At 38.0% G+C, this 25,975-nt stretch overlaps 1 protein-coding gene across 1 annotated transcript in view; it reads right to left on the bottom strand.

Annotated features, from left to right (window-relative positions):
- Nucleotides 1-25,975, bottom strand: part of MYOF (myoferlin) — a 98,439-nt gene that overhangs the window by 18,738 nt on the left and 53,726 nt on the right. Inside the window, exons 23-38 of the mRNA XM_034430423.2 lie at nt 24,381-24,573; nt 23,730-23,885; nt 22,086-22,214; nt 19,637-19,800; nt 15,786-15,900; nt 13,774-13,879; nt 13,438-13,577; nt 13,120-13,293; nt 12,532-12,640; nt 11,254-11,331; nt 9,052-9,233; nt 8,811-8,969; nt 8,602-8,700; nt 7,578-7,739; nt 5,944-6,109; nt 4,557-4,633 (exon numbers count right to left, since the gene is read on the bottom strand). Of these exons, the coding sequence (XP_034286314.2) occupies nt 4,557-4,633; nt 5,944-6,109; nt 7,578-7,739; nt 8,602-8,700; nt 8,811-8,969; nt 9,052-9,233; nt 11,254-11,331; nt 12,532-12,640; nt 13,120-13,293; nt 13,438-13,577; nt 13,774-13,879; nt 15,786-15,900; nt 19,637-19,800; nt 22,086-22,214; nt 23,730-23,885; nt 24,381-24,573 (2,209 nt within the window). The remainder of the gene's footprint in view (nt 1-4,556; nt 4,634-5,943; nt 6,110-7,577; nt 7,740-8,601; nt 8,701-8,810; nt 8,970-9,051; nt 9,234-11,253; nt 11,332-12,531; nt 12,641-13,119; nt 13,294-13,437; nt 13,578-13,773; nt 13,880-15,785; nt 15,901-19,636; nt 19,801-22,085; nt 22,215-23,729; nt 23,886-24,380; nt 24,574-25,975) is intronic.

Consider the following 25,975-nt stretch of genomic DNA (forward strand, 5'->3'; position numbering starts at 1 on the left):
TAACTATGTTAAACCAGCTATGTAAGAAATATTGAATGACAGTAAATAATGAGTTTGTATTTTTTTCTAAATATTTATAAAAAGTTATCCGTTACACTACAGATGATAGTTTAAGCCAGGGGTGTCAAACTTGATTTCATTAAGGGCCACATCAGGGTTGTGTTTGACCTCGGTAGGGGGGTGGGGGGGCCAGGGCCAGCTCGACGTCATTCCTGTTGGGGACGCCTGGGGTGGTCCGAGGGCTCTCTCAGCAAAAACAGGCTCCCGAGCTCTGTTTTCACTGGCAGAGGGTTGCAGGAGGCTGTGGCAGCCAAAAATGGAGCTTGGGAGCCCATTTTCACTGACAGAAGCACCACGGGCCAGTTCTTCGCTGTTTCCAGGGTGGCCCATGGGCCAGATCTAAGTACCTTGTGGGCCATATCCGGCCCCCTAGCCTTGAGTTTGAAATCCCAGGTTTAAACTTCCTGTCTCTATATGTTATAATCCTGCCAACCAGATGGCACTAAGGGGAACACAGATTAGAGAAGAATATAGAATGCTAAGTAGTTTGCCTGATGCCCTTAAGCTTGCCTGTTTCCTTCAGACAAGGCAGGAATTGTCTTATGGAGAGTGATAAAGAACAACTCAATTTTTCCACATGAACAGAAAGTGGAATAGAATATTATGTATGTATGTATGTATTTTATATCTTCCCTTTCCATCCTCCATTTTTTCACTACAACAAAACCCCTATGGGCTGAGCTTTATAGTTTTTACCAAAAGAAAGATCTTCTGTAAATTGTTTCTTATAATTATTCCTGAAAAAGTATTATTTTCATAGATTATCCTGCAGAAGTCTTTAAATAGACCTTCACAGCAAAATACAATTACAATTTCTAAGTAGGAACCCAGTTGATGATAGAACCCATAAGCAATCACTGACCACCAAAAGTTGTTTCATCTATTTATTACATACTTAGTGCTTTGAGATTTTGGAGAAAGCGTGTAAAAATAATCACTACCAAATTTTGTTTTCCAATGGCAGAAAAAAAATCGGTCATATCAAGCATTGCAATTTTATTGTGATTGACTGCAATCCTATGTCCATTTAGACGGGGGCCTATCCCTCTGAATTCACTGGATTCATTTCTGAGGATGCACACATAATGTTCTACTGTTAGCAAGCCAATCAGATGCTACATTAGTGGCAACACATCTGTGTGAAAGCAACTTTTCCCATTCTCAGTGAAAGGTGTAATTTTCAGCTGCCTCAAAGCGGTGACAATGGAAATGTTTCTCAATTTTGCTTTGAACCAAAACTTTTATTTTTCTCCAAAAGCTCCCTGTGTAGAATATTGAAAAGTGGCATGAAAGCTCAATGATAAAAGCATCAAAGGTGAATAATCCCCATGCATTTTTTTCATCTATACATACATGTACTGCGCTTGGAGAAGCCATTTTGCTGAGTGCAGCTGACATACTGCTTATGCACTAGAAATTGGAATGCAGTTTGTGAAAGTTCTGCATCTATCACACTAGCCTGAGATCTGCACATCATTTGTTCTAAGAAGTCTTTATTTTCCATTCTGCTCCATTAAAAATTAGAATGCTGCATCTTTAAAGGAACATTCAGCTCCAAACAAATTAATATATGAAATTAGATTTAAACATCCCTTTGCTTTTAAATATGTTTACTTTGAACACAGAATTCCATGTCTTAATTCCATGTGCTGATGGCTAGATATCAGTCAAAATATTCTATATACCAAAATATAACCATTAATGATAATTATTTGATCAATTTGCCTTGTGCCTGAAGCTGCAGATCTAGAGAAGTTCCTATTGTTACAACTGCCACTAATTGTTAGAAACACAGTGCAAAGATTATGCAGCACCTACTGGTACAGAGTTGTATCATCAATGGTTCTCACCAAAAGGAACTCAGTAATAATGCACATTGGCCTTCAAAATTTAATAAATTATTTATTTCTTATGCTTTCTTGAAGCCCCTTAAAGTGATCCTTATTTTATTTAAATAAGGCACTATAGCTTACTATCTTGTCTTTAATTATTTCAGGTATCCTATAAGTAATACATTATTCTAAGCATGTACATAGATGCCATTCTGTAGTTAATCTCTAAAGTCACTTTGGCCTATTAAATTGCTTTACAAGTATCACTGTTCTGTCTGGCAGTGGTTGAACAGAAGCTTAATTAGGAATCTTTTCAGTTGCTCGCCTGTAAACCCTGTAAAGTGGTTTGAGATGCCATGAGTTGATCTTTTTATCAGTATGCAATATATGCAAACATCTAATTTAGCATATAGGATATAGTGTAGGTAGTCCTTGACTTCCAACAGTTCATTTAGTGACTGTTCAAAGTTATAAAAGCACTGAAAAAAGTGACTTATGACTGTTTTTCACAGTCATGATCTTTGCAGCATCCCCATGATCAAGTAATCAAAATTCAGATGCTTGGCAACTGGTTCATACTTATGATGGTTGCTGTGTCCCAAGGACATGTGATCCCCTTTTGCAACCTTTTGACAAGCAAAATCAATGGGGAAACCAGATTCACTTAACAACCATGTTACTAACTTATTAACTGCAGTGATTAACTTAACAACTGTGATAAGAAAGGTCATAAAATAGAGAAAAACGCACTTAATAAATGTCTCGCTTAACAACAGAAATTTTGAGCTCAATTGTGGTCGTAAGTTGAAGACTATCTGTATATGGCATGCTTTCCCCCTCCCTAAAAATTATCACAAAAATATTGGAGTTTATCTCTATGAATTGACTATCTAGCCTTTAAATTATCTTAGATTTTTGAAATCTTCTATAGAGAAAAATGTTGTTTGCTGCTTAAAGACCCCAGAATAATTAGAGAATATAACCATTTTGCTTTCGGTCATAATTCTAATAATGTGTCCTCTGGTGAAATGTAAGGTTAACAAAAAGTAGCAGTCAAAAGAATGCACAATGAAGTAGCGCCCAATATTTAATGACCAATCTCTATTAGTTGCTCCACAGGTAGTCTTCGACTTATGTCTGTAAATGAGCCCACAATTATGGTCATAAGTATGTGACAGTCACTAAGCAGGTCATCATGTGACTTCACAATCTTTTTTTTAGAGTGAATCTGGCAGTTATAAACATGGCAATAGTTAAGCCACTGCTTAACTTAATGGTCAATGGAATCCATTGTTTGTTAGGGGGTACTTTTTGCCAGAAACTGGAAGTAAATGCCAGGTTCTGGCACAAATGACATAAATCATGGTCACGTGACCATAAGAAGCTGAAAATGAATGTAAATGGAGGCTGACTGACAAGCGCACAATATGGTGTCATGTGACTCTGAGGAGGTGGCAGTTGGAACTTTGAATCCAGGTCATAAGTAGCTTTTTTCAGCAGTTGCAAAGTAACTGTCAGGGACCATCTGTAGTGAATGAAGAGACTGACTACCATAACAGAGAAATGTATTAGCTACAAAAACACACACATTACTGAAATTAATTCTGTTACATCTTGTACAACTTAATTCTAGTACAGCTTCTACTCTTATTTGTAATTGTGGCAAAATGGGTGGCAAGCAAATCTAAGAAATGAATAAATAAATAAATAAATAAATAAATAAATAAATAAATAAATAAATAAATAAATAAAATTAGGAGTAACAATATATTGTGACTGGCTCTCTTTTCACAGATTGAATAAGTTGGGGAGAGAAATTCTTAAAGCAAGAGGAACACAGTTTTAAAACCCTGCAATTACAGAGAGAAAATGAATAATTCACTGAATTTAAATGTTGACATTTCTGAATTAAATATCTAATGTTAAATATTTTCATCATTTAGCTTCAAAAACTAAAACAATCCCTTTAGTATCAATGGTTAGTCTCATATCTGTCTGTGATAACCCAGCAATTATCTATCTAATTGTAGTTAAACAGTGATTATTTTACAGAAAAGGGAGGATGCTGATCGGAAATATGTCTGAAGGTTGAATAGCTATGTCAATTTTAAATTTATGCTGTGCCATTTCACTCAAATCATTTTGTCACACAGCTGTCATTTTTTCCAATGGTCTCTGACAGGGAGAGTGCTTTCCCATTTAACCCAATTTAATACGTATTTTAGATGATGATTTCAGAAGATAAGCCTTCAAACTGCCAGTTCAATTTATCAGTCTATTCACTGGAGAGCACATATGATCTAAAATTATTGGCAGACAACTCAGGAACTGCAGCCACACAGAAGACAGACAATAATTTATATCAGCCCTCCCTAGCTGATGGTCTCCAAATATGTTGGTCTTCGATTCCCATAAGACCCCATCAGAGTACCATCATACTGACTGAAGAAATCAAACACATCTGAAGAATACCAAATAGGGAAACCTGATTTACACATACAAAAACAATGGAAAAACACAGAGTGATTGACATGTAACCTTCTGGCTACATAAGAGAACATATTAGCTTTCAACAATTATTACGGATAACTTGTCTGGTAAGATTCGCATGCCAAAAAACAAATGAACTGGCCACAGAAAAATGTATATAAACAAGAAGTTTACCTGTGATGTTAGTAAGGGTTGTGCATCTTCCACTTCAATTACAACATCTCGGCAAGGTGCAGCTGCTAGAATAGTAACTGCAGATAAAATGATTTATTAAACCAAGAAACACTAAAAAACCAGATTCAGGAGTCATAACTTCAGCTTTTATTTCTCTTAATGCTCTGCTCTTTTATTTGTTTCCTCCAGATGGGACAGTCTAGAGCAGGGGTCTCCAACCTTGGCCATTTTAAGACTTGTGGACTTCAACTCCCAGAATTCCTCAGCCAGCTTTGCTGGGCAAAGAATTCTGGAAGTTGCAGTCTACAAGTCTTAAAGTTGCCAAGGTTGGAGACCTCTGGTCTAGAGAACTGGGCTGCTGATTGCTAAAACTGGAAGAAAATATCCTTCCTTCTTCTAAATCAGTGTTTTTCAAACTTAACAACTTTAAAATGAACTTCAACTTCCAGATCTCCCCAGCCAAAATTCTGGGAGTTGAAGTCCATACTTCTTAAACAAGAGACAAATGGACTTTCTTGTTTTTTTCCTTTGAAGACGTTTCATGTCTCATCCAAGAAGCTTCTTCAGCTCTGATTGGATGATGGGGAATGGAGTCCAGTTGCCTCTTGAAAAAAGCACCTTTGGGACAACCATGACCTGGATTATTGAGACTCTTCATAGACACACTTCTTAAAGTGGCCAAATTTGAAAAACATTGCTCTAAATGAATTGTATTTGGGGAAATTACCTGCCAAGTCAAATTGCTCAGGAATTGGCTTCCAAAAGGCAGGATATAAATATATAAATTAGTGTTTATTTTAGAGCAAAGTACATTTTCTGTATTTAAGCTCAAAATGCAGTTGCTTGTGTTGTCAAAATAACCCATTCCTGCAAGATGGAATTATCACCAAGCTTGGAGGAACCCCAAAGTCTTATAGGTAAAAGGAGGCATATTCAGTGCTCATGAACAATCAGAAAACTTCTGGGGGCAAGGGAGTGAAATGGATGGTCTGTATCTGAATCCCCACTGCAACATTTTGGTTAAGATTCCTCTTTAATGAAGTTAAATGCAGAACTATATGCTAGAATTTAAAAAGTGAGACAAAGTTATAGTTGGAGCAATGAAAGTAATCTTATTCATCCTTGGTACATATTCCAAACCATGAATGTTAATGGCTATTAATTATCTGGTTTCATTCTTTCTCAATTAATACTGATTTTCTTTTCACTGACTACCCAATATATGAAAAACAGTGATGGACTTTTATAAAAGTGTTAAACTATCACCAAAGTTTTGTTGTGCTCATTTATTTCAATGGGGTTTTTGTAAAGTCAATAAATTATCTTAGTAGTAACAAGACTGAGAGAACGATAAATGAAAAATAATGTGTTTATTTTATAACTATACCTTTCATCTGTGGTGCAATATCTTCTTTAGTAAGGTAAGGATCACAGCGAAACCTCTCCAGTAAATCAATGGTACATTGTCCCACAATAGGCTTACGGCCAAACTGCCTGTGATCTATCACTTTAAGAACTAGTGATGGAGTGTACAATTCCTCTTTGGGCAGCAGCTAGTTAAAAACAAACAAAATATATATTATATAGACTACATTTAAAACCAATTACAAAAATACATCTAACATAGCAACATCTGGGATGGAGAAGATAAAAAGTCAAAATAATTGAAGCTACATTTATTTTTAAATGTACAGTGATACCGTAGTACTCAACTGCTTTGAAACTCATTGAATTTGGTACTCAACACAAAATTTTGTCCCAGTACTCATTGTTTGATACTCAACGCACAAGCTAAAACTTGTTGGTGTTGGCCGCCTTGTGATTTGCTACATTGTTCCTTATGGGAAAAATTTGTTTGGTACTCATTGTTTTTGACACTCATCGCCCTTCCTGGAACCAATTAAAAATGACTACGAAAGTACCACTGTATATCAACACATATAAAATCTGATTGAACTTTATGACATAGTTGCAGCTATTTCTTGACTTTTTTTTTTTTAATCTCCTGAGTATCCCTGCAAAAGACATTTATATGGATTGGGAGCACAGTGTGGAGATTAAAGATTTAAACTTTCTTTTCTGGTGAAAATTAAGATCCACATTCTACAGTCAAAATGGACACATTTGGGGACTCCAATCATAGACAGCTTACATCTCTCCCAGCTTGATTCTTAGAAAAAAAAATGGCTAAATCAAAAACAAATTGCTTTGATCCATTTTGCTATATGATATTCAGAATAAAAAACTATTAAGCACCAAAGAAGCTAACAAATGAATACAGTTTTATATATTCAGATGGGAGAATGTGATTTTTGCTTCAATTCAAAAACTGTGTTATGTTCAGGGAAGAGATGTGGAAGATAATGAATTTAGCAAGGGATGCAATTAAGCATTTAGTAGGGAAGGGAGATATACTGAATACTGCTTGATATTCTACAATGTTCCCACTTCGTGCTGTGCATCTGTATGTGTTTATAGCAGGGGTGAAATCCAGCAGGTTCTGACAGGTTCTGGAGAACCGGTAGCAGAAATTTTGAGTAGTTTGCGGAACCGGCAAATACCGCCTCTGGCTGGCCCCAGAATGGGGTGGGAATGGAGATTTTGCAATATCCTTCCCCCAGGAGTGGAAGGGAATGGGGATTTTGCAGTATCCTTCCCCTGGAGTGGGGAGGGAATGGAGATTTTTCAGTATCCTTCCCCTGCCATGCCTACCAAGCCATGTCCACAGAACCGGTAGTAAAAAAATTGGATTTCACCACTGGCTTATACCGTAATAATGATATCTCTGGTATAGGAATTCAACATTCCATATCATGTATCTTCCCATCTACTTCTGAATGAGGATACAGACATATCCAAACTTAAAGATAGGATTTATTTACAATGGTTAAATTTTTGCTTTGGACAGTTTACAGAGTGAATATATGTATCAACATATATACTAGTTCTATTTTTTTAATGATCGATATGTAGTCAAAATATGTTATACAGCTTTGCTATGAAGTCTTTGCAGTATCATACCACTTTCATGAAGAGAACAGATCCGGGAAAATTAGGTGTCCTCTTCAAGTTTTTGATCACTACAGATTCTACCATTACACCTCCACATTCTATAATGAGACTGGGAGAAGTCACAGAAGCCATTTGATAGTTTTTCATGTTCCGTAATCCCCAGGCAAGGATCTATTAAAACAAATGAAGCAACAGGCCCCAAAACATCACATTATGAAGAGAAACATAATCTGCTGCAAAATTAATGTAAAAAAAAAAGGGGGGGGTCTGAATGGGACAACTTGCTGTGGCCAACTCACTGCAACCAACTTGCCACGGCCAACTCACCATGGCCAACTCACTGTGGGACAACTTGCCATGGCCAACCTGCCACAGCAAGCTCACCATGGAACCATTAACAATTCAATTACTTAAAATAAATATTTTTTAAAAAAAATTGTCATTCACATTTCCTTTTGTCCCTCATTTTGCATCTTGACTCCTACTGACTTCACAGATATAGCCATGAAGGTTTTTTTGGCATGAATTTGCAAATGTTTTGCCATTGTCTTTTTCTAGGATGTTGTATTAATTCCCAGGGTAACCTATTCTCATGAATGTAATGCTACTTTATTCATAAATCCAAGTCCATTTCATAATATTCAGCATTTCCATAACATATTTTGAAAGTGCTCTTAGTTCACCTAGGTAGTTCTTGGATGCCCACAATAGTTCTTAGATGCAAGACTGAGATATAATTGTTAATTTGAGATCAAGTTCATGACGGATATGAATTAAGGTTTTTGAATTTATCATTAAAGCTTCTAATAATGACATTAAATCTTGGATGAACATTGCATAATGAAAATAAAACATCATCCAGATTTTTTGGGGAGGGGGGGGATAGTTGCCTAAGCACTTGATAGCAGCTGTTTATTATACATTAAAAGTATACTAAGATTTTATGCTAGCACTTGGCCTTGTGTAAGCAAGTATGCCCAAATGCCCTATTAACATGTCACTTTGGATAACAAATAAACAATAATCAAAATACCTCAATTGCAGTAAGTTGCACAACAGGTCTAATTCCTTGTGGTACCATATATAGATTTGGTGCTCGTTGAGAAGGAAGAATTGGAAGATTGGTGCCACCCTGTTTAAAGATATAGATAAATGTTTCTATAATTTATAGTGAGACCAAACATGGATATTATCTTATCGAAGTATCTTAAGTCCAAAATAAGTCAATTTATTTTTCATTACCTTTTCATTCAGTATAAGCTCAGCAGCTAAAAGAACATCTCCACAAGCCTTGCCTCCATTCTTAACTGGATACCAAAGAAGTTTTGGATTGATATCAATATCTGGATTCAATTTTACCATTGGAGAGCAAGAGGTTCTTCCAAGAAATTCATCTTTGCCCTGAAATCCCAAATCCCAAAATGATCATGTATCTGACATCATTAAACTAAAACAAGACATAAAAGTTTGGTACGGTACCTACCACTTGGTCATTGTCAAAAAGGTCAACAACCACCAGAGGAGGATTTTGTGCTACCATTTGGGGATCACCGTAAATTTCAATATCATCAAATATAATTGTTTGATCCCAGGTTGGGTTCAGAGTTGAATGGATAATCTCAGTTGTTTTGCTTCGATGAAGGAATGAAACATGAGCGTATGGATCTGAAAGAGCACAGCAAGGGAATACTGACATAGACTTATTTAGAGTTAAATTTGTACATTTTTCTACCATCTCTCTTTTTGCTTCATTTAACAATCCTAAAACTAGCCCTAACCTTGGTACTGAGTCATAGTAATCCACACTGCACGGTTCCAAAAGATTCCAAAATTGTAATTTACATCTCTCCCTTTTTTTCATAACTAGAGGCAAATGAATACAAGAGCTTTAGACCTCTTATTTTTTAAAAACTGTTAAAATCATAAGGGACCTCTGAAGAAGGGGTGGGGGAGGATATCATTTTCTATACAAATTGTTATGACTGGATATCATTTAAAGATTATCCCTCTGATTCCTTATGCAAGAGATGTAATGGCAGTGTTATATATATTTTTAACTTTAGTATTTAGAAAGTTAATGAAGTGAATAAAGACTTCAAGGGCCCACATTTATCCAGGTAATTCTTTCTTTCCAATAGTATAGTTTTCTTCTGGAAAATGTTTATGGTATCCTGATTTATCTCTGTGTGTGGGAAATAGAATGTAACTTTTAAATGAAAACTACCTGGATATTTGAAAAAGAACTGTGAGTCTGTAGCTTTTAAAAACTAATGAAAAATCTTAAAGCTGTGTGATCATCACAATCTACATATGATGCCTACGCAGATTGTCATACATTTTACATTATATATGTTATGACATTTTATATACTGAACCAAAACCAAATAGATTCAAAATGACCACAAACTGCATCTTACAATTTCAAATACAGCCCCCCTCCCAAAAAAGACATTGCATAACATGCAGCATAATACTCCTAATTACAGCTTAACTCCTCCTTGTGATTCTACTAATGTTTTATTTATTTATTTTTGGCTAACTATTATTAATTAAATCTTTTGCCTGCCTTTTCCTGAGCTCTTCTGGTCCTTAAACAGGAGAAGAAATCAGAAGAAACTTGGAAAACAAGCAAAAGGAGATTGAGAAGGATTGGAAATTAAATCTGAGGAGGAAGAGCCAAGTCCAATGTTCCCCAACTGCACCTCAGGGCTTCTGGCTGGGGTATTCTGGGAGTTGAAGTCCACACATCTTAAAATGTCTATGGTTGGGAAAGAGTGGGTTACAGCAGTGTTTCCCAAACTTGACCCTTTGAAGATGTATGGACTTCAACTCCCAGAATTCCTCAACCAGGCATACTGGTTGGGGAATTCTGGGAATTGAAGTCCATGCATCTTAAAATAGCCAAGTTTGGGAAACACTGGGTTACAGGATAGTGTTAGCAAGGAAAAAAAACAGAAGAGAACCAAAGCGCAAGTATGGTGATGCTCCTTTAGTAATGGTGCCCATAAAGCATTGGACCATGATATTTGAAGTAGTAGTCTGATTGAGGATTAATATTCATTAGTGGGATGTTTCTCCTTTACATATTTTTAATGGGGTGATATCAGGGGTGAAATGTTACCGGTTCGCACCGGTTCAGACCGGTGAACCAGTAGCGGCGGCAGTACGAAGCTCCATCCATTCACCAGGATGTCGTTACTTCCTGGTTTTAACCAGGAAGTAACCTGTTTTTGACCCTCTGCATATGCACAGAAAGCTTTGTGCATGTGCAGAGGGTCCAAAATCACATACAGAACACGCACTTCTAAACCGGTAGGGAAGGTAAGTAGATTTCACCCCTGGGTGATATCCATATGTAGAGACATGAGAGTTGTTCTTGAATGAAATAGTATAGATATATGTACATAAATGATGCTTCCATGAAGTAAAGATCTTGCACGCAAATTGCTTTTTTTTCTATTTTTTGTGTTATTGTTTGAACTATTTGACAAGAGTTCTGCTATATAAATATTTTAATGAATAGACATCACTATTAAATAATTAGGCAAATCTTTGATTAGCCATAACATTCTGAACAGGAAATGCTCAAATTATTTCCCTTGCTTATCAAGCTGTTTGTTCTAGAAAAATATCAGAAAAAGATACACGTTCTTTGAATTCATTCCCTAGCTTCTATTCTCTGTACCTGAAAAACTGTCTTTGTCCAAAGCTGTAAGATTTCTTCCCTGATAGATGTAACATCGAAGGTGGTAACTAAAAACTCCTAAAACAACAAAAATACAAGTCAGTGTAAATGAAACAATCTTTTTCTTTGTGTACGCCTACCTTTGAACCAATGACTCCTGATGACTAAGTGGACAAGTCCCTCCAGTTTATTTCCTAAGTCTGAGAGAGAGTGACTGGCCTATGATTACACAACTGATTTCTTGCCTAAGGAAGGGCTAAAACTGACAGTTTATGAACACTTACTTTTGCTCCTCCTCCTTATCCTCTTTATTCTGTCTATGGTAGTACGACTCTCTGTAGTTATTTCCCCATGTGTATTTTTTATGGTGTACTTGTCAGTAATTTCCGATTTCTAATCATTGTTTAGCATGTATTAGTCTTCATTAATTCTATAGTAATTTTAATTATTTGGTTAGGCTGAAGATTGTTGAACATTTCAATCATTCTCTTCATCTGTTTTTGCCACAAATAAATGGATTCATCTGGTCCAACAGTATGCTATGTCAACATCTGGCATTCAGGAAAACACTGGAGAACAGCTAATGCATTTGTTATTTCTAATATAAGTGTTGTCTGCCTCCGAAGTCTTTGGGTTGTAGGTTTCCAGGGTGTTGAAAGCAATAACCAACTAGGATCATTTCTACAAATCGGATCGAAAATGGAATGGAAACGGAAATACAATTTTAATAAGCATAAGACTAGTCATATCGAATATGCCCATATTTTGGACTAGCTTCTTTAACTGATCAAATAAATGGAAATTAACCTTTCTTTATAATTTCTATCAGTGTTTATTTTGAAATAATAATGTGAAATACAGCTGTATTCTACAGTCAAATTGATTATTAACTAAATCTTGCCAGAAGTTAAAGTATAGCAATACATTTCTACTAATCCAAGAAACAGACTGAAGACTGAATGACATTAAAGGATCATGGTTAATGATGTGGACCTCTTCCTGTTCTCACTTCACTCTATTCATTTTTGTGCATTGCCCAATGAGAGCAATTTGGCTTGGAGTTTGCATATTTGCATTTTGGGAGGCCTTACATTAGGCCTATGGGTCATAGCGTCTTCTTTCTTGGCAGGAAAGGGCTCAGAAGAGCCCTAATACAAAAAGGGTATTAGGTATGTTCGCCAGTTTGAGTTTATACTGCATGTCAACTACAATAAAAGAGCAGCTGTGAGAAAATCAAGGAATCCCATCACTTTGAATAAACAATTTGAACTGACTTACTGTCAAAGTTGCAAGAAACAATTGGAGTGTTTGCACCAAACAAATTTGCTGCTGAATCTGTAGACTTCTCAGAAGTGTGGTCTTCATCTTCAATACTAAAATCTGCTCCCTAAGAGTATATAATTATTCAATGTTTATAAAGGACTTAGCTTAAACCCATAGTTTCAAAGTGGTCTTTGTTATCAGGCTTATCGAATAAAAACCCAACATGAAAAGAAAAAGGGAAAGGAAAGGAGAGAAGGCAAACACGGCCATCCATTCTTAGCTATAGGGATTCCTAAAATTAATGATGTCACTGAAGACACTGCAATTCACCAAACCACAGTGACTCACTTAATGACTGCAGCAAAAACGGTCGCAAAATCAGGTGCGACTCAATGAACAATTGCCCTGCTTAGAACACTTTCTTGGTATATTAAACAGCATCTGCAGAAGGGAAGATTGTTAGGATTGTGACAAGGGAAAAAAGAATTGAGAGTGCCACTTTTTAATCCACTTGCCTAGGTCACATTTAAGTGCACTTTTTAAATCATAGGTTATCTTCGAAGTGATCATTAAGTGATAACAAGGCAAATTATCCCTACGTACAAGAGCTCCTTCAAGTTTAAAGATGGCAGCTGCCCCATATGCATCTGAAGGAGCCATTTTTCTTCTCCAGCGTCTGCGGCGAAAAGTATCAGAACTACTTTGCTTCCAGTGAAACTTCCACCCAATCAAAGATGCAAATTCCCACCCTTCGCGATCTTCGTATGATGTGATTTCCTAAAAGACAATCATAACAAGAGTTCAATGTACTTCTTTGACAAAACATAGAATTATTTTCTGATATCTATTTTCTACATGCTGCCCCCTTCCTGCATTCTTTTCCACAGACGCTCATTGTCGGCTGCAATTTCTTTGTCTTACCTTTGATGCATTTGTTTGGCTTGGATCCTTTCTGCGTTTTCGAACCAACCTTCGCCTTCGATGGGTGTGATACATTTTTTCTGTTGCGCCCCAGGATTTTGGCTTATTGTCAGGAGGAATGGTAATTCCATATTCCCAACCTTAAATGAAAAATACATGTATTGGCCATTAAAACCGGACTTTCCTTCCATAGTCAATAGGGTAGCTACTGAAATCTAAGATTCACAGCCTTCAGTTCGCCAACCTTTCCTCATCTTTTTCTCATAAGCCAACATTCATAAGACTCATTACATTCACATTTGAAATAAAAAGCAGTCTGCAAGTTCAAATACTTGCCTTTTTCATCCACTGCTCTGTTGATGTCATATATCCAAGCATCATCGTCCCACATCCAGCCAGGAGGACACGTTATTTCACCTGGTGGGGGGGCTTTTTCTCCATTCTTTGAAACATAGAAAGAATCATACTGAGAATTATATTCACATTTAGCAGAATGATATATGTGCATATAATCAGGGATGTTCAGGGGAGGTTAAAAAATCAACATAATAGCTGCAACTGCATATCAAAACTTGTTTTTTTCCACATAATGCACAAAAAAAAAATTCAATCTTGTAGATGGGTCAACATCTTGATTTTTTTTACCCCATTATTTGGGGATACCTCTACATTTCATAATAACTCATTTCAAAGTACAGTACCTGAAAGACCACTAATTTTATTATCAGATCCAAATGAGGGTCCAAAAATGTATGTCCCAAGAAATGTTTAAACCTTTGAAGTACTATAATACCATTGAGTGGTTTGATGCACTAGACTAGCAAGACTAAGACCAGTTCTTTTCTATTTGACTCCTCCTGATGTACAATTGGAAGCAGCAAACTAGGATCCAATAGTTGTAAACTAGCAATAGAGTTAGATGCAACTTTTTAAAGGGTGCACACATGAATTCTGCATTTAAATTTATTTTACAACTCAGTAATGCACATTTTAGTTTGCTTGCACATTGCAATTTAAATTTCATTTTACACAGAAATAATAATATTAAAAACAAATGTGTTTCCTTCAAGAGCTCAAGGCAACATTTTCTCCACCAATTCTTCTCTGTATAATCTAGCAGACAAGTATGGGCTGAGAGTCAAAAATTGACCCAACCTCACCTACAGTGCTTCCATGGCTGAAGGGACATAGACATAGGATGTTAAACATGGTTTGATAAACACAAATACAGTGTTCAGTATGCTAAGCCATAATGGACAGATCATACCCTGCCAAAATAAACAAACCATATTATGGTTTAGTATTAGCTGTTCTGCTCCAGCTACGGAACCCAAGAAATGTAGCACACACAAAACTCCAAACAACTCCATTTACTACAAACACAGTCTTTTTCAAATGCAGACTATTACTAAAAATGTCCTTAACAACCTGCCAGAAATTCCAAAGATTAGATAAAGGCTTACAATAGTTGGCAATTAGCCAAGAAACCAGGTTTGCAAGGAAAATTCACTCTCAAATGCTCAACGAACGACCGGACGAACACACGTTGTTTCCTGCAATGTTTGCCAGCTGTGTGCAAACTTAAATAGGCTAAGGGAGTGGCCAATTAGCCCCAAGCCTTACTCTCAAGGAGACCTCCTCCTGAGTAATCACTCCTGCCTTTTGGCAGCTCTGCGTGCTCGTGCATTGAGAAGAGGCTCCTCCACTTCACTCTCTTCACTTGAAGGAGCCTCTGGGGGATCTGAAGGCCCTGGCTGAGTCTCTGTCTCTGGCACCACATCCTCTTCAGCCTCCTCGCTGTCCAACTCGAGCGCCGGCTGCACAGGCTGCTGGCGCGACAACCTCCTCGTTGTCAGGATCAGCCACAATCCGCGCAGGCCGCTGGCGGGCCACAACAATTAGCTGAAAATTTGTTTATAGCTTAGACTTAATGAGATCTTGTAGCAGTAGCCCTTAGACTTAAATACCACTTCACAGCGCTTTAAGCGATTCCCAGAGTCACCATATTGCCCCCAACAATCTGAGTCCTCATTTCACCCACCTTGGAAGGATGGAAGGCTGAGCCAACCTTGAGCTGGTGAGACTCGAACTGCTGAACTGCTGGCAGTCGGCAGTCAGCAGAATTAACCTGCAATACTGCATTCTAACCACTGCACCACCATGGCTCTTATGGGATTGGAAAGAAATTGCTTAGTTTCAGGTAGATCCTCACCAACTGGCTGCGCTCTCTCTCTCCCTATCTCCCCCCCCTACTCTCTCTCACACACACCAAACACATTAAGTCACCCATACCTGGAAAAAAAATCAGCAGCACTTAAAATTGCTAAGCCATCAGAAGCAGCTCTTACCACATCTGTATATTGATCTTCAGCTGCTTTCCATTCTCCTCCAGGATAACGGCTCTCATTTTGATATACTTCATCAGTGAATTCAGTGTGGCCAGCATCTGCTTCTGTTAGCAAGCTGTGGAGCCAGAAGGAAGACTTCAAAGCATTAGATAACAGGGGATGTTCAACGAAAGACACTGTGCTACAGTATAAATCCTGGGGCACGGTTCCTTTTAAAAGGTTTTTTAAAAATATTTACATTATCTATTTTTAAAATTTATTTATTTATTAATTTATTTATTTTATTTTATTAAATTTCTATACCACCCTTCTCCCGAAGGACTCAGGGCGGTGAACAGCCACAAGATAAAACACATAAATACAAAAATTTAAAATAAAATAAAAACGAATTAAATAATTTGGCTGAACAAATTTAAAATACCCCATAATTTAAAAACAAATTAAAATTTACATTTAAAAAGGGGAGAAGATTTCGGCCAGGCCAGCTTGATGAAATAAAAAAGTCTTAAGCGCGCGACGGAAGGTGCGCAGATCCGGGATCCTCCGTATCTCTGGGGGGAGCTCGTTCCAGATCGTAGGTGCCCCCACAGAGAAGGCTCTCCCCCTAGGGGCCGCCAGTTGACACTGTTTGGCCGACGGCACCCGGAGGAGCCCCTCTCTATGGGAGCGTACTGGCCGGTGGGAGGCTATTGGTGGTAGCAGGCTGTCCCGTAGATAACCAGGTCCCAAGCCAATTAATATAAAGCTACTGTAGCTATTTTTAGTTGTTCTAAACTTTTTTTGGTAATAACAGCAATAAATAAAACTGCAGCTTAGTAAGATATGATGAAGACATGGGTGACATACAGCTCCATCTACTGGGAGGAAAATTATGTGTCTCTTTGCTTTAGAATAGAACAGTAGGGAATAAAAAAAATTAAAACCAGATAGGAGGAGACAGAAAACTAAGCGAAGGGGGAGGGGAGAGGAAAGTACTCCATGAGAGGAGGAGGAAAAATTGAGATAAACTAAGAATAGAAGCAGTGAGCTGATAGAAGAGCTTGGGGGCAAAATTAAAAAAAAAAATAGTTATCTGCGATGAGTTTAATTCTATTACTCCCAAGAAAGTGGGCAGTGTTTTTGGGTGATTAAATACGATCACAGCTCTGTTAGGTTCATATCCTCCTAAAAAGTGATATGTGGCCGGGCCACGTTGTGTCCAATGTTACTTTGTTGGAAGGAGCAATTCCATGTGCCATAATGATTGCATTATTCTGCCTTCTTCTCAAGACCCTGTCACTGGATCCATTAGTACTGGAAAATTTCATCCAATTGCTAACCTTCCTTTTCTGGTTGTTGAGAAGGAAGTAGATCTCCACCTAATTATCTGGACCTGTTGCAGTCAGGTTTCAGGCCAAGATATAGCACCAAAACAGCTTCAGCCATGCTTATAGATGAAGGTAGATTTTGGATGGGTGCAGCATATCCATCCACACCCCTACATGAAAATGCTCAATGAGGTTATCTATCAACATGGAATCAAGAATCATCAGATGATAGTCAGTTATATATCTCTGTCCCAACTCATCCAACTGATGCAGTCAAGGCATTTTCCCAGGGCCTGGAGGCTATATAGGTCTGGAAGGGGGAAGAACTAGCTTTGGCTCAATCCTGAGAAAACTGACTGGCTTTGGGTTTTAGGTCACACGTACTTAATCATCTGCAACAGGCTGAATATGACGCTACCCTTGAAAACCATTTGAAATTTCAATCCAGAATGCAGTGAAATATAATGTGCACATATGGCACTCCATATCACTGCTGTGTGAGCTGCACTAGCTCCCAATTGGCATAGAGGTGCAGTTTAGATGCCAGTTGTCACCTTTAAAGTCTTTCATTTTTCTTTTTTAAATCAATTGGATAATTATGTTTTTAATCGTTGTTCACCATCCAGAGTTCCTCTGGTTGATCATATACATTTGGTTAATAAATATATAAGAAGTATAACTTATAAGTAGCATATAAGAGAAGAATTAGCTAAAAGCAGAGGAGAAAATTGGAAAGAGTAGTGGTGATGGGTGACCTCTAAAAAGCACTATAAAGGAAGACAGTCTAAAGGGAGTGGATGTAGTAGTTGGACTGAGCTGGTTGGGGACAGAATCCAAGAGAGCAGACGAGTAGGAAAATTTGGTGAGTTCAACAAAAGAGAAGGGGAGGATGCTAAAGAGGATTGGTGGATGGCAAAACATGTGGAACTGAACTGGTTGTTAACAGCCAAGCTATTCTGGATATTCTACCCACAGGCACAGTTTTTAGAGTTCTTAATATAAATTTTCTCAATTTGTTTAGGCACATTTATGTTTAGGCACATAAATCTTCATAAAAGGTAAATGTAAAGGTTCCTCTCACACATATGTGCTAGTTGTTCCTGACTCTAGGGGGCGGTGCTCATCTCCGTTTCAAAGCCAAAGAGGCAGCGTTGTCCGAAGATGTCTTCGTGGTCATGTGGCTGGCATGGCTAAATGCCAAAGGTGCACAGAACACTATTACCTTCCCACCAAAAGTGATCCCTATTTTTCTACTTGCATTTTTACGTGCTTTCGAACTGCTAGGTTGACAGAAGCTGGGACAAGTAATGGGAGCTCACCCCATTACGCAGCACTAGGGATTCAAACCGCTGAACTGCCGACCTTTTGATCGACAAGCTCAGCACCTTAGCCACTGAGCCACCACGTGCCTTCTTCATACAGCAGGAGAAAAAAAGTAGATTTGTTCAAGAGAAGCATTAACTTTCCTGAATAAAATATCTCCTACATCTTCTATTACAGGTGGCCCTCCACTTACAACCACAATTGAGCCCCAGGTTGTTAAGTGAGACATTTGTTAAGTGAATTATGCCTCATTTTATGACCTTCCTTGCGTCAGTTGTTAAAGTGAATCACTGCAGTTGATAAGTTAATAACCCGGTTCTTAAGTGAATCTGGCTTCCCCATTGACTTTGCAAAACATGATCACATGATCTTGGGACAGAGCAATGGTCATAAATATGAACTAGTTGCCAAGCATCGGAATTTTTATCATAAGATCATGAGGATGCTGGAAAGGTCGTAAGTGTGACAAACAGTCATAAGTCACTTTTTTCAGTGCCGTTTTAACTTTGAATGGTCACTAAACAAACTGTTGTAAGTCAAGGACTACCTGTACAAAGGAATAATTCCAGTACAGTTAATAAAAGTAGGAATGTTATCACAGAGAATCTGCACAAGACTCAGGAGTACGCCTCAAAACTAGAGGTATGCACCTAGCTTCCACTTATCTTCTATCTTATCATCATGGATTACATAATCGGTGAAAGTAAATAGATTAAAAAGTAAATAAAATTTTAGTAAACTGCTTATTGAGAAAATGCAATCCTTCCTTCCATCTGCTGATAGCTGAAATTTCAGTAAGACTGGTCTATTAGCCAAGTTACGTTCTGTAGATTACTTGGTTTCAGACAAGGTCCTTTTCTGCCCCTCAAAACTTGAATTTGCCTCTAAAAATCTTTGAGAGGCCCTTGAAATAGCATAGTTATTTCTTCCTGGGATACCATATACCCTTGTTGGCTTCTCCAGAAGTGTCAAAACAAGCTTGCACCCATCAGCCCTTTTCTCAACATTCATAACTTAAGGAAGCCTTTATTTATGTTGTTACCTTCCCTTGGCATAAGCAGGTTTATGCAGGAGATCTTGATAGAACTGCTTTTCAACAGGAGTTAGCATTTTCCTGCCTTCCTTTCTTCCTGCTAAATTTATGAGATTTCCTCCAATGGAAATTACATAAGCTTCCCCCTCCCCACCTTTTTGTGAGAAGAATCCGAGTCAAAATCTGACCTTCTTTCAGGATCAACGAACCACTCGTCTTCCCACTCCCATCCTTTGGGAGGCAAAAAATATTCTCGTTTCAGTTTGATTTTTCCTGTGACATCAGAAAACTTGTGGCGTCCAACAAGCCCTCTGGTTCCCCACTTTCCAAACATAAGAACCTGGTTTTCATACTGTTGCCAAAAAAGTAAATACAACTTTAGAAAAATTAATCTGTTCACTGTCAGCATTCCAAAGCCATCAAAACAAGAAGTCAGGTGCATGTTTAAAACTTCTTTGTACTCAGTCTATAATCATCACTCCAGCTTTTCCCAGGACAGAAGAGAACAGAACAGAACAGAATAACAGAGTTGGAAGGGACCTTGGAGGTCTTCTAGTCCAACCCCTGCTCAAGCAGAAAACCTTATTTAACCACTTCCCACTTTACTCCATAATCTCCATCTAGATGAGATGGGTGGCACATACATTTAATAAATAAATAATTCCTAGTCAAGAGGTCTCCAGGTTCTTCATCTTCTCATATCCTTCTCCCTAATGAAACCTAAAATTTTAGTTGTCAAAAACAGATCTTGGTGTTGTGACCCCAACTCCCGAGCCTGTCCTAACAGAGGAAGAGGACTCAGAAGGTGATGGGGAGGAACTGACAAGGCCTCACTCTCCAGGACCCTCCTTTCTGGCAATGCCTCAGGTTCCATCCGAAGGCCAGGAAGAACAGCCTGGGATGTACCAGGAGGAAGGCATATCAGAGCACCAATTGATAGGGAGCAAGGAGGATGAATCCTGGCTTGATCTCAGGCAGTGTCGGAGGGAGAAGCGTGGGCAGCAACGGAAGAGGCATGGGAGGGCCAGAGATTGAGCTGAGTCACGGAGCCACGCCCCACCAGGAATAAAAGTGGGTGGGATTGCTCTTCAGGCTTTGTGACGGACAAAGTTAAACCCTGCAAATCACATTGTGATCTCTGAAATTCGGCTTGGATATATTGTGGACTGAACATTGACTAAACTCTTGTTTCGTGGATAATTTGTTGCTCCTGAAACAGACTGAAGATAGGTCCTCTTCTGCTTTATGGGAGTGAAACCTGTCTTGGCAGGCATTCGACAGTTTGCTGCCAAAACCTTGGTCTGCCAAGAATTCTAATCTGTTTACCTAATAAAATATTGCCAGGCGTGCTTGGTATTCCGTTTGCCTGTGTGAGGAGGGGGGACAGAACACTTGATATTTTTCTGCCCACACAGAAAAGGCATCTCCATATCAAGTATTATACCTCTTCCCCAGTCTAATAAATGTTCAGATTTATATATCAATGCTCAAGAAACTTCCCCAGGAGATGTATAATTATACATTGTGTTCATCTGTGAGTAATGTCGGGAGAAGCCTTAAAACTATTTCAAAAATAAAACTCTTGGAATTAGCTAAAAATTCATGAAGATCGTGGAAGGAGGCAAGGATGGAGTTTGCTGGCCTCTCAAATAAAGCCTGAGCAATGTTCACATGAGTCTAAAGACATGGGAACCTTTGTAGAGCTTTAGCTAAGGAAAGGCTTTAGGACTATAGATTAAATAAAGACTTGAGCACATTTATCAATCTCTCTCTCTCTAATGGCAGCAATGAATCCAAATATAACCCACCTATATGGCCCGCAGATCCCTTTAGCTTCCCTCAGCCAAGTTTTTGTGGCCTATAAAGCTGCCCCTTTAGATCTTTCTCCTGAATCCATAGGAAATTGTCCAGGATCAATTCTGCTTATCCTTCCAAAGAAGTGCTGAAGTTTCAAACCCAACCTCTCTGGTAATATTAGTGCATCCTCAAAAAAAGTGTAGCCTCCAACCACAAAATATTTACCTGCCGTGTATAACAGCTGCAGCTGTCTGAACTGAAGCACCTGCTACCTTCAAAATCAAGCTTTGGGCTGTAGCAGCCTGATGTAAGTCTTTTGATTCAAAACACTGAGAAGGGTGATATCGTGCCAAGCTATGAAGCTGTTATCTATTACATGGCTTTTGCTGAATTATTTTGTTTATCACTTTATTTCCTACTTTTATATTAAGGGGCACTCAAGACAACTAACACAAAAGAATAAATAGGGGAATACAAAACAATACATTTTTCATGTTTTCAGATGGCAATACCAGTGATTGACCTATTAACTAATAAAGATTAAGATTAAGATTTGCCCTTGAATAAGTAGTTGTACTATCGATTTGATCAATTTTTGGCAGAAGCTACTGTACATGTGTCCCAAGCATGTTCCACTAAAACGAACAGGAGCTGTACAACACATTACAGAAATAAATTTTTATTTCATTTTCAAGTCCTGAGGGGCCGTGAGAATGAAGAACAAGAAAACCAATCCTTGAAGCCTGATTTCAGAATATTAGCATAAGGACCAAATCTCAACTTCCCAGAGTAAAATCTCAACTTCCCAGAGTAATGACAGAGTAATGATTAGGCACATACCATTTCAGCAAAGACACTGAATGCTCCTTCCGCAAAGCTATTGAATTTTTTTTCGACTGCACTCAAGCCAAGCCAAAAATTGACTCGCAGCTGTGCTGGTATTTTGACGTTGTTTTTGTCTTGTGGGTACTAGAATATGTTTTAAGAAAAAGAAGAAAAAAAAACCAGTCACTTCCAATGTGTCTTCATCACAATAAAAGACATACAGTACAGATTTCCAGGACTTGTGCCCCACGGTGTAGCTTGTGCTTTTTCTACCAGAGGCTACTTCAAAAAAAAAAAACCACACAAAAAACAGAGAGATTCAAAGTATAAACTTGTCCTTGATTTGACTTAAGAGGAAGCAAAGACAGCCAGATGGTTAATCTATTTCCTGTTTTTCCAATCCCAATTGTCAGCCTACAATACTTTGCCACTACCCAATTCCGAGAATGAAGATTGTAATCACTGCTAATATTTCCTTACTATAAGCAACTTGAAGATCAGCATTGTTACGTTGAGACACTCTAACCACTGAAACACCGTTTTCTTCTGAATTGAAATTGGAAGCATGTTTTAGTCTTACTTCCGGACTTTTATAGCGGGGTGGTCTTCTAAATATTGCTAGACTCCAACCCTTATCAGCCTCAGCCAGTACGGCTGGCCAGGGAAATGGAAATGAGAGGTCACAGACTTTCTATCATTGCTTTTGAGTTTAAGAAATACAAATGGCATGCCCTTACAGGGGCCAGTTCTCCTATTTTTGTGTAAGTTATTTTTCTGAATTTTTCTCTAGAATGCAAAGAATCAGCCCTGGACAATGGTAATGACAGCAAATAATCTTGAGAGGAGTGATTGAATACAAGACTGGCTAATGACCTAACAGAACCATCAGCAATGAGAGGAAGGCTTTCCCAATCTTAGTTTTTAGTAGTGGGAGTTGGCAATAGAGGTGGTTAATGTTGGAACCCACACTGTACTAAAATACCATAGCTACCTGGAGGACATTGCCAACCTATTTCCATGGTGATCGTATCATTAATTACAGAAATAACTATTCTGCAGTAGGCTGGTATCAGTTAGAGCCAGTTTGGTTTAGTGGATAAGGCACCAAGCTAGAAAGCAGAAGGCCATGAGTTCAAGTGCCATTTTAGCCATGAAAGCCAGCTGGGTGGCTTTGGGTTGTCTCAACCCAACCCACCTCACAGGGTTGGCCGTGGTGGAAAAAATAGGAGGAGGAAGATGTGTTGACTTCGTTTGTCTCCTTGAGTTATGTATAAAAATAATAAAGGTGGGATGCAAACAAACAAACAAAAAAGTCATCTAAAGCAAACAGACTTCTCTATAGAGGGGTGTATTATGCCAACTGAAATGTTTGCCTCAGTTTTTTCTAATCTTGAATCCTTCAACTGTATTGGCTCTATAACTTTCAGGATTTCTACCAGATTGAGAAAAATTGCTGTATTTACTTTAATTCACTAGGAGATACTAGGAAATGTCACCAAAAATTCTAGTTTGGACAAATTAGGAGAAAACAGATACCATCATAAACAAAAGAATCCTGAGCCTATCTATTGATTTACATGCATTCACCAAATGCAGGACCAATCCCGGTTTAGAAATGACTGACTCACCAGCCACAGATATGCATGGAGTTAACAGTACCTTTAAAAAGACTGTCTGAGTTTTCCCACAATATTTGCCAGATGCTTCGGGACATGTTGTTGAATGTAAAATCTCATGAGCAGGAACACGTGCATAGGCCAGTCTCTTCTCTCCCCGGATCATCCATATAAACACGTCAGGCATACTGTTTTGTGGCTTTTGTTTTCAATGAAGAAGAGAGCAATGAAATAGCTTTATTAGTCTTGCTAATATCTGACATTATTTGTAGACTTCCTTGGAAATGCCTCATCAGCAAACAGGCCCATTCTAAAGTGCTTCCTAGGCCAACTTATTTTCAATGTCAGATGAAATGGAGTCCAGCTTGCAAAACTATCATATACCATACACTTATAAATGCCACTCACATTTACAATATATGCATGAATCGGCAATAGCATCTGTACAAGCCACAATTATGTCGAATTATGTCGAAGTGATGTCATTATGGCTCATGACATCAATGTACAAATAACACAATTATGTTACCAGCATCGTGGCAGTTGACATAAGTTGGTGAGTCATGCCATTTATGTTATGGGATCATGATGCATGTGTTGTCCTTTGCCCATGGGCGCCCAAGTAAGAGTGTGTGTGTGTGTGTGTGTGTGTGTGCAAACAACCCCCTCTCCCCAACGCATACAATCCATTCACCTCTTCAGTTAGTTGTATTAATCTGTCCAGCCAATCTTCGATGTCTGGCAGAGTGGCCTTCACATCCATGGCTTCATTCCTGAGTCTAATTGCTGCTTCCTGAATCTGATGGAAGGACTTGGCCCGCAATTTGAGGATCTGGGTGTCAAGGATGGTGACATTCTGCTTGCCTTCTAAGCGAGGCAACTCCTTACTGAAAGGAAATGCCAGTAATTTTTAGCAATTAAATTTCATTCAGCAAATACTTAGAAGGTCATAAAAATCACCACAAACTAATGCAATGTAGTAATGCCCCAGGGGTCTCACGAAACCAGGATGGAAAACTCTGAATGCAACAAATGTACAAGGGAAAAAACTGTACTCAAAAAGAGCAGGATTTATGACTGAAGCATTTCAGAAAATCATATTCCTTTTGTTGGGGAAGATTCTTAAAATGAAAATACATGAATATAGATGTGAAAATATAAAGAGTAAAAACCTCACCTATTTAAATATTATTATTATTATTAACTTTTATTTATTAAACATGAAAGTCAGTCAACTGACTTTTAAAAATGTACATTTTAAAATGTATCATAATAATTATAATATACTTATATTATATATATTATTATATATTATAATATTATATATATTATTATTATGTTAAACACTGACTTCTTTTTTCTATAGGAAAAAAGTAGAAGATACAATTATATTTACAGCCACTTGGAACCAATAAGGCTCAGTCAAGTTCTTCTCTTTATTAATTGGAATCTCTATTACAATCACTGACCAGGACTCTACAATTACCAAAAATTAAAATAAATAGTTGCCATTCTAAATAAAATCAGACAAGTTTTAATTATAAGTAGAGGTGAGATGAGGTGATCTGGGGTTGTCTAGTTTTAGGAACAATACAACATAATTAGGCACATTCAAGGAAATGAAATCACATTAATCTTATAAACAGTAATTGTACACAAAATGTCAGAATTATCTGGGTACTTTGCCAGATAGGAAGTTATAAAGCAGGTGTGCAGTATAACAGGCCATGAGCTTTGGATCTGATAAAGTCTACTCCACAAGAGCACAATCCTAACTCATAAGGCCGTGATTTTGGGGGTGTTGAGAGAATTGTATTTGCCCTTGTGCTTTCAGAATAGAATAGAATAGAATTCTTTATTGGCCAAGTGTGATTGGACAGACAAGGAATTTGTCTTGATGCATATGCTCTCAGTGTACATTAAAAAAAAGATACATTTGTCAAGAATCATAAGGTACAATCAGTCTGAATAAGGAGCACAACACTGAGGAGAACCATGTTTAATACATTCTTTGGTGCCTGCTTTGCAAGAGAGTTCCTAAATAATGGAAAAGCAAAGATATTTATAGAAGTTGAGGGCTACAAGATGGGAAATCCTAGGGATTTGCTAGCCAATTTGGGAATCTAGGCAGTTCCTTGTCTGGATAACTGGGATAGTACTATTGTTAAACAAAATAGGCCTTTCAGCAGGTAGCAGAAGTTTATTGCAAAAGAGATACAATTGAATGTTGAGGTTGCAATAGAAGATATTTGTAACCCAGGGTTGAATTGTGGAATTCTTGATCCTTTG

This window comes from Pantherophis guttatus, chromosome 6, assembly GCF_059756535.1.
Source record: "Pantherophis guttatus breed Tessera chromosome 6, ASM5975653v1, whole genome shotgun sequence".
Classification (NCBI taxonomy): Eukaryota; Metazoa; Chordata; class Lepidosauria; order Squamata; family Colubridae; genus Pantherophis; species Pantherophis guttatus.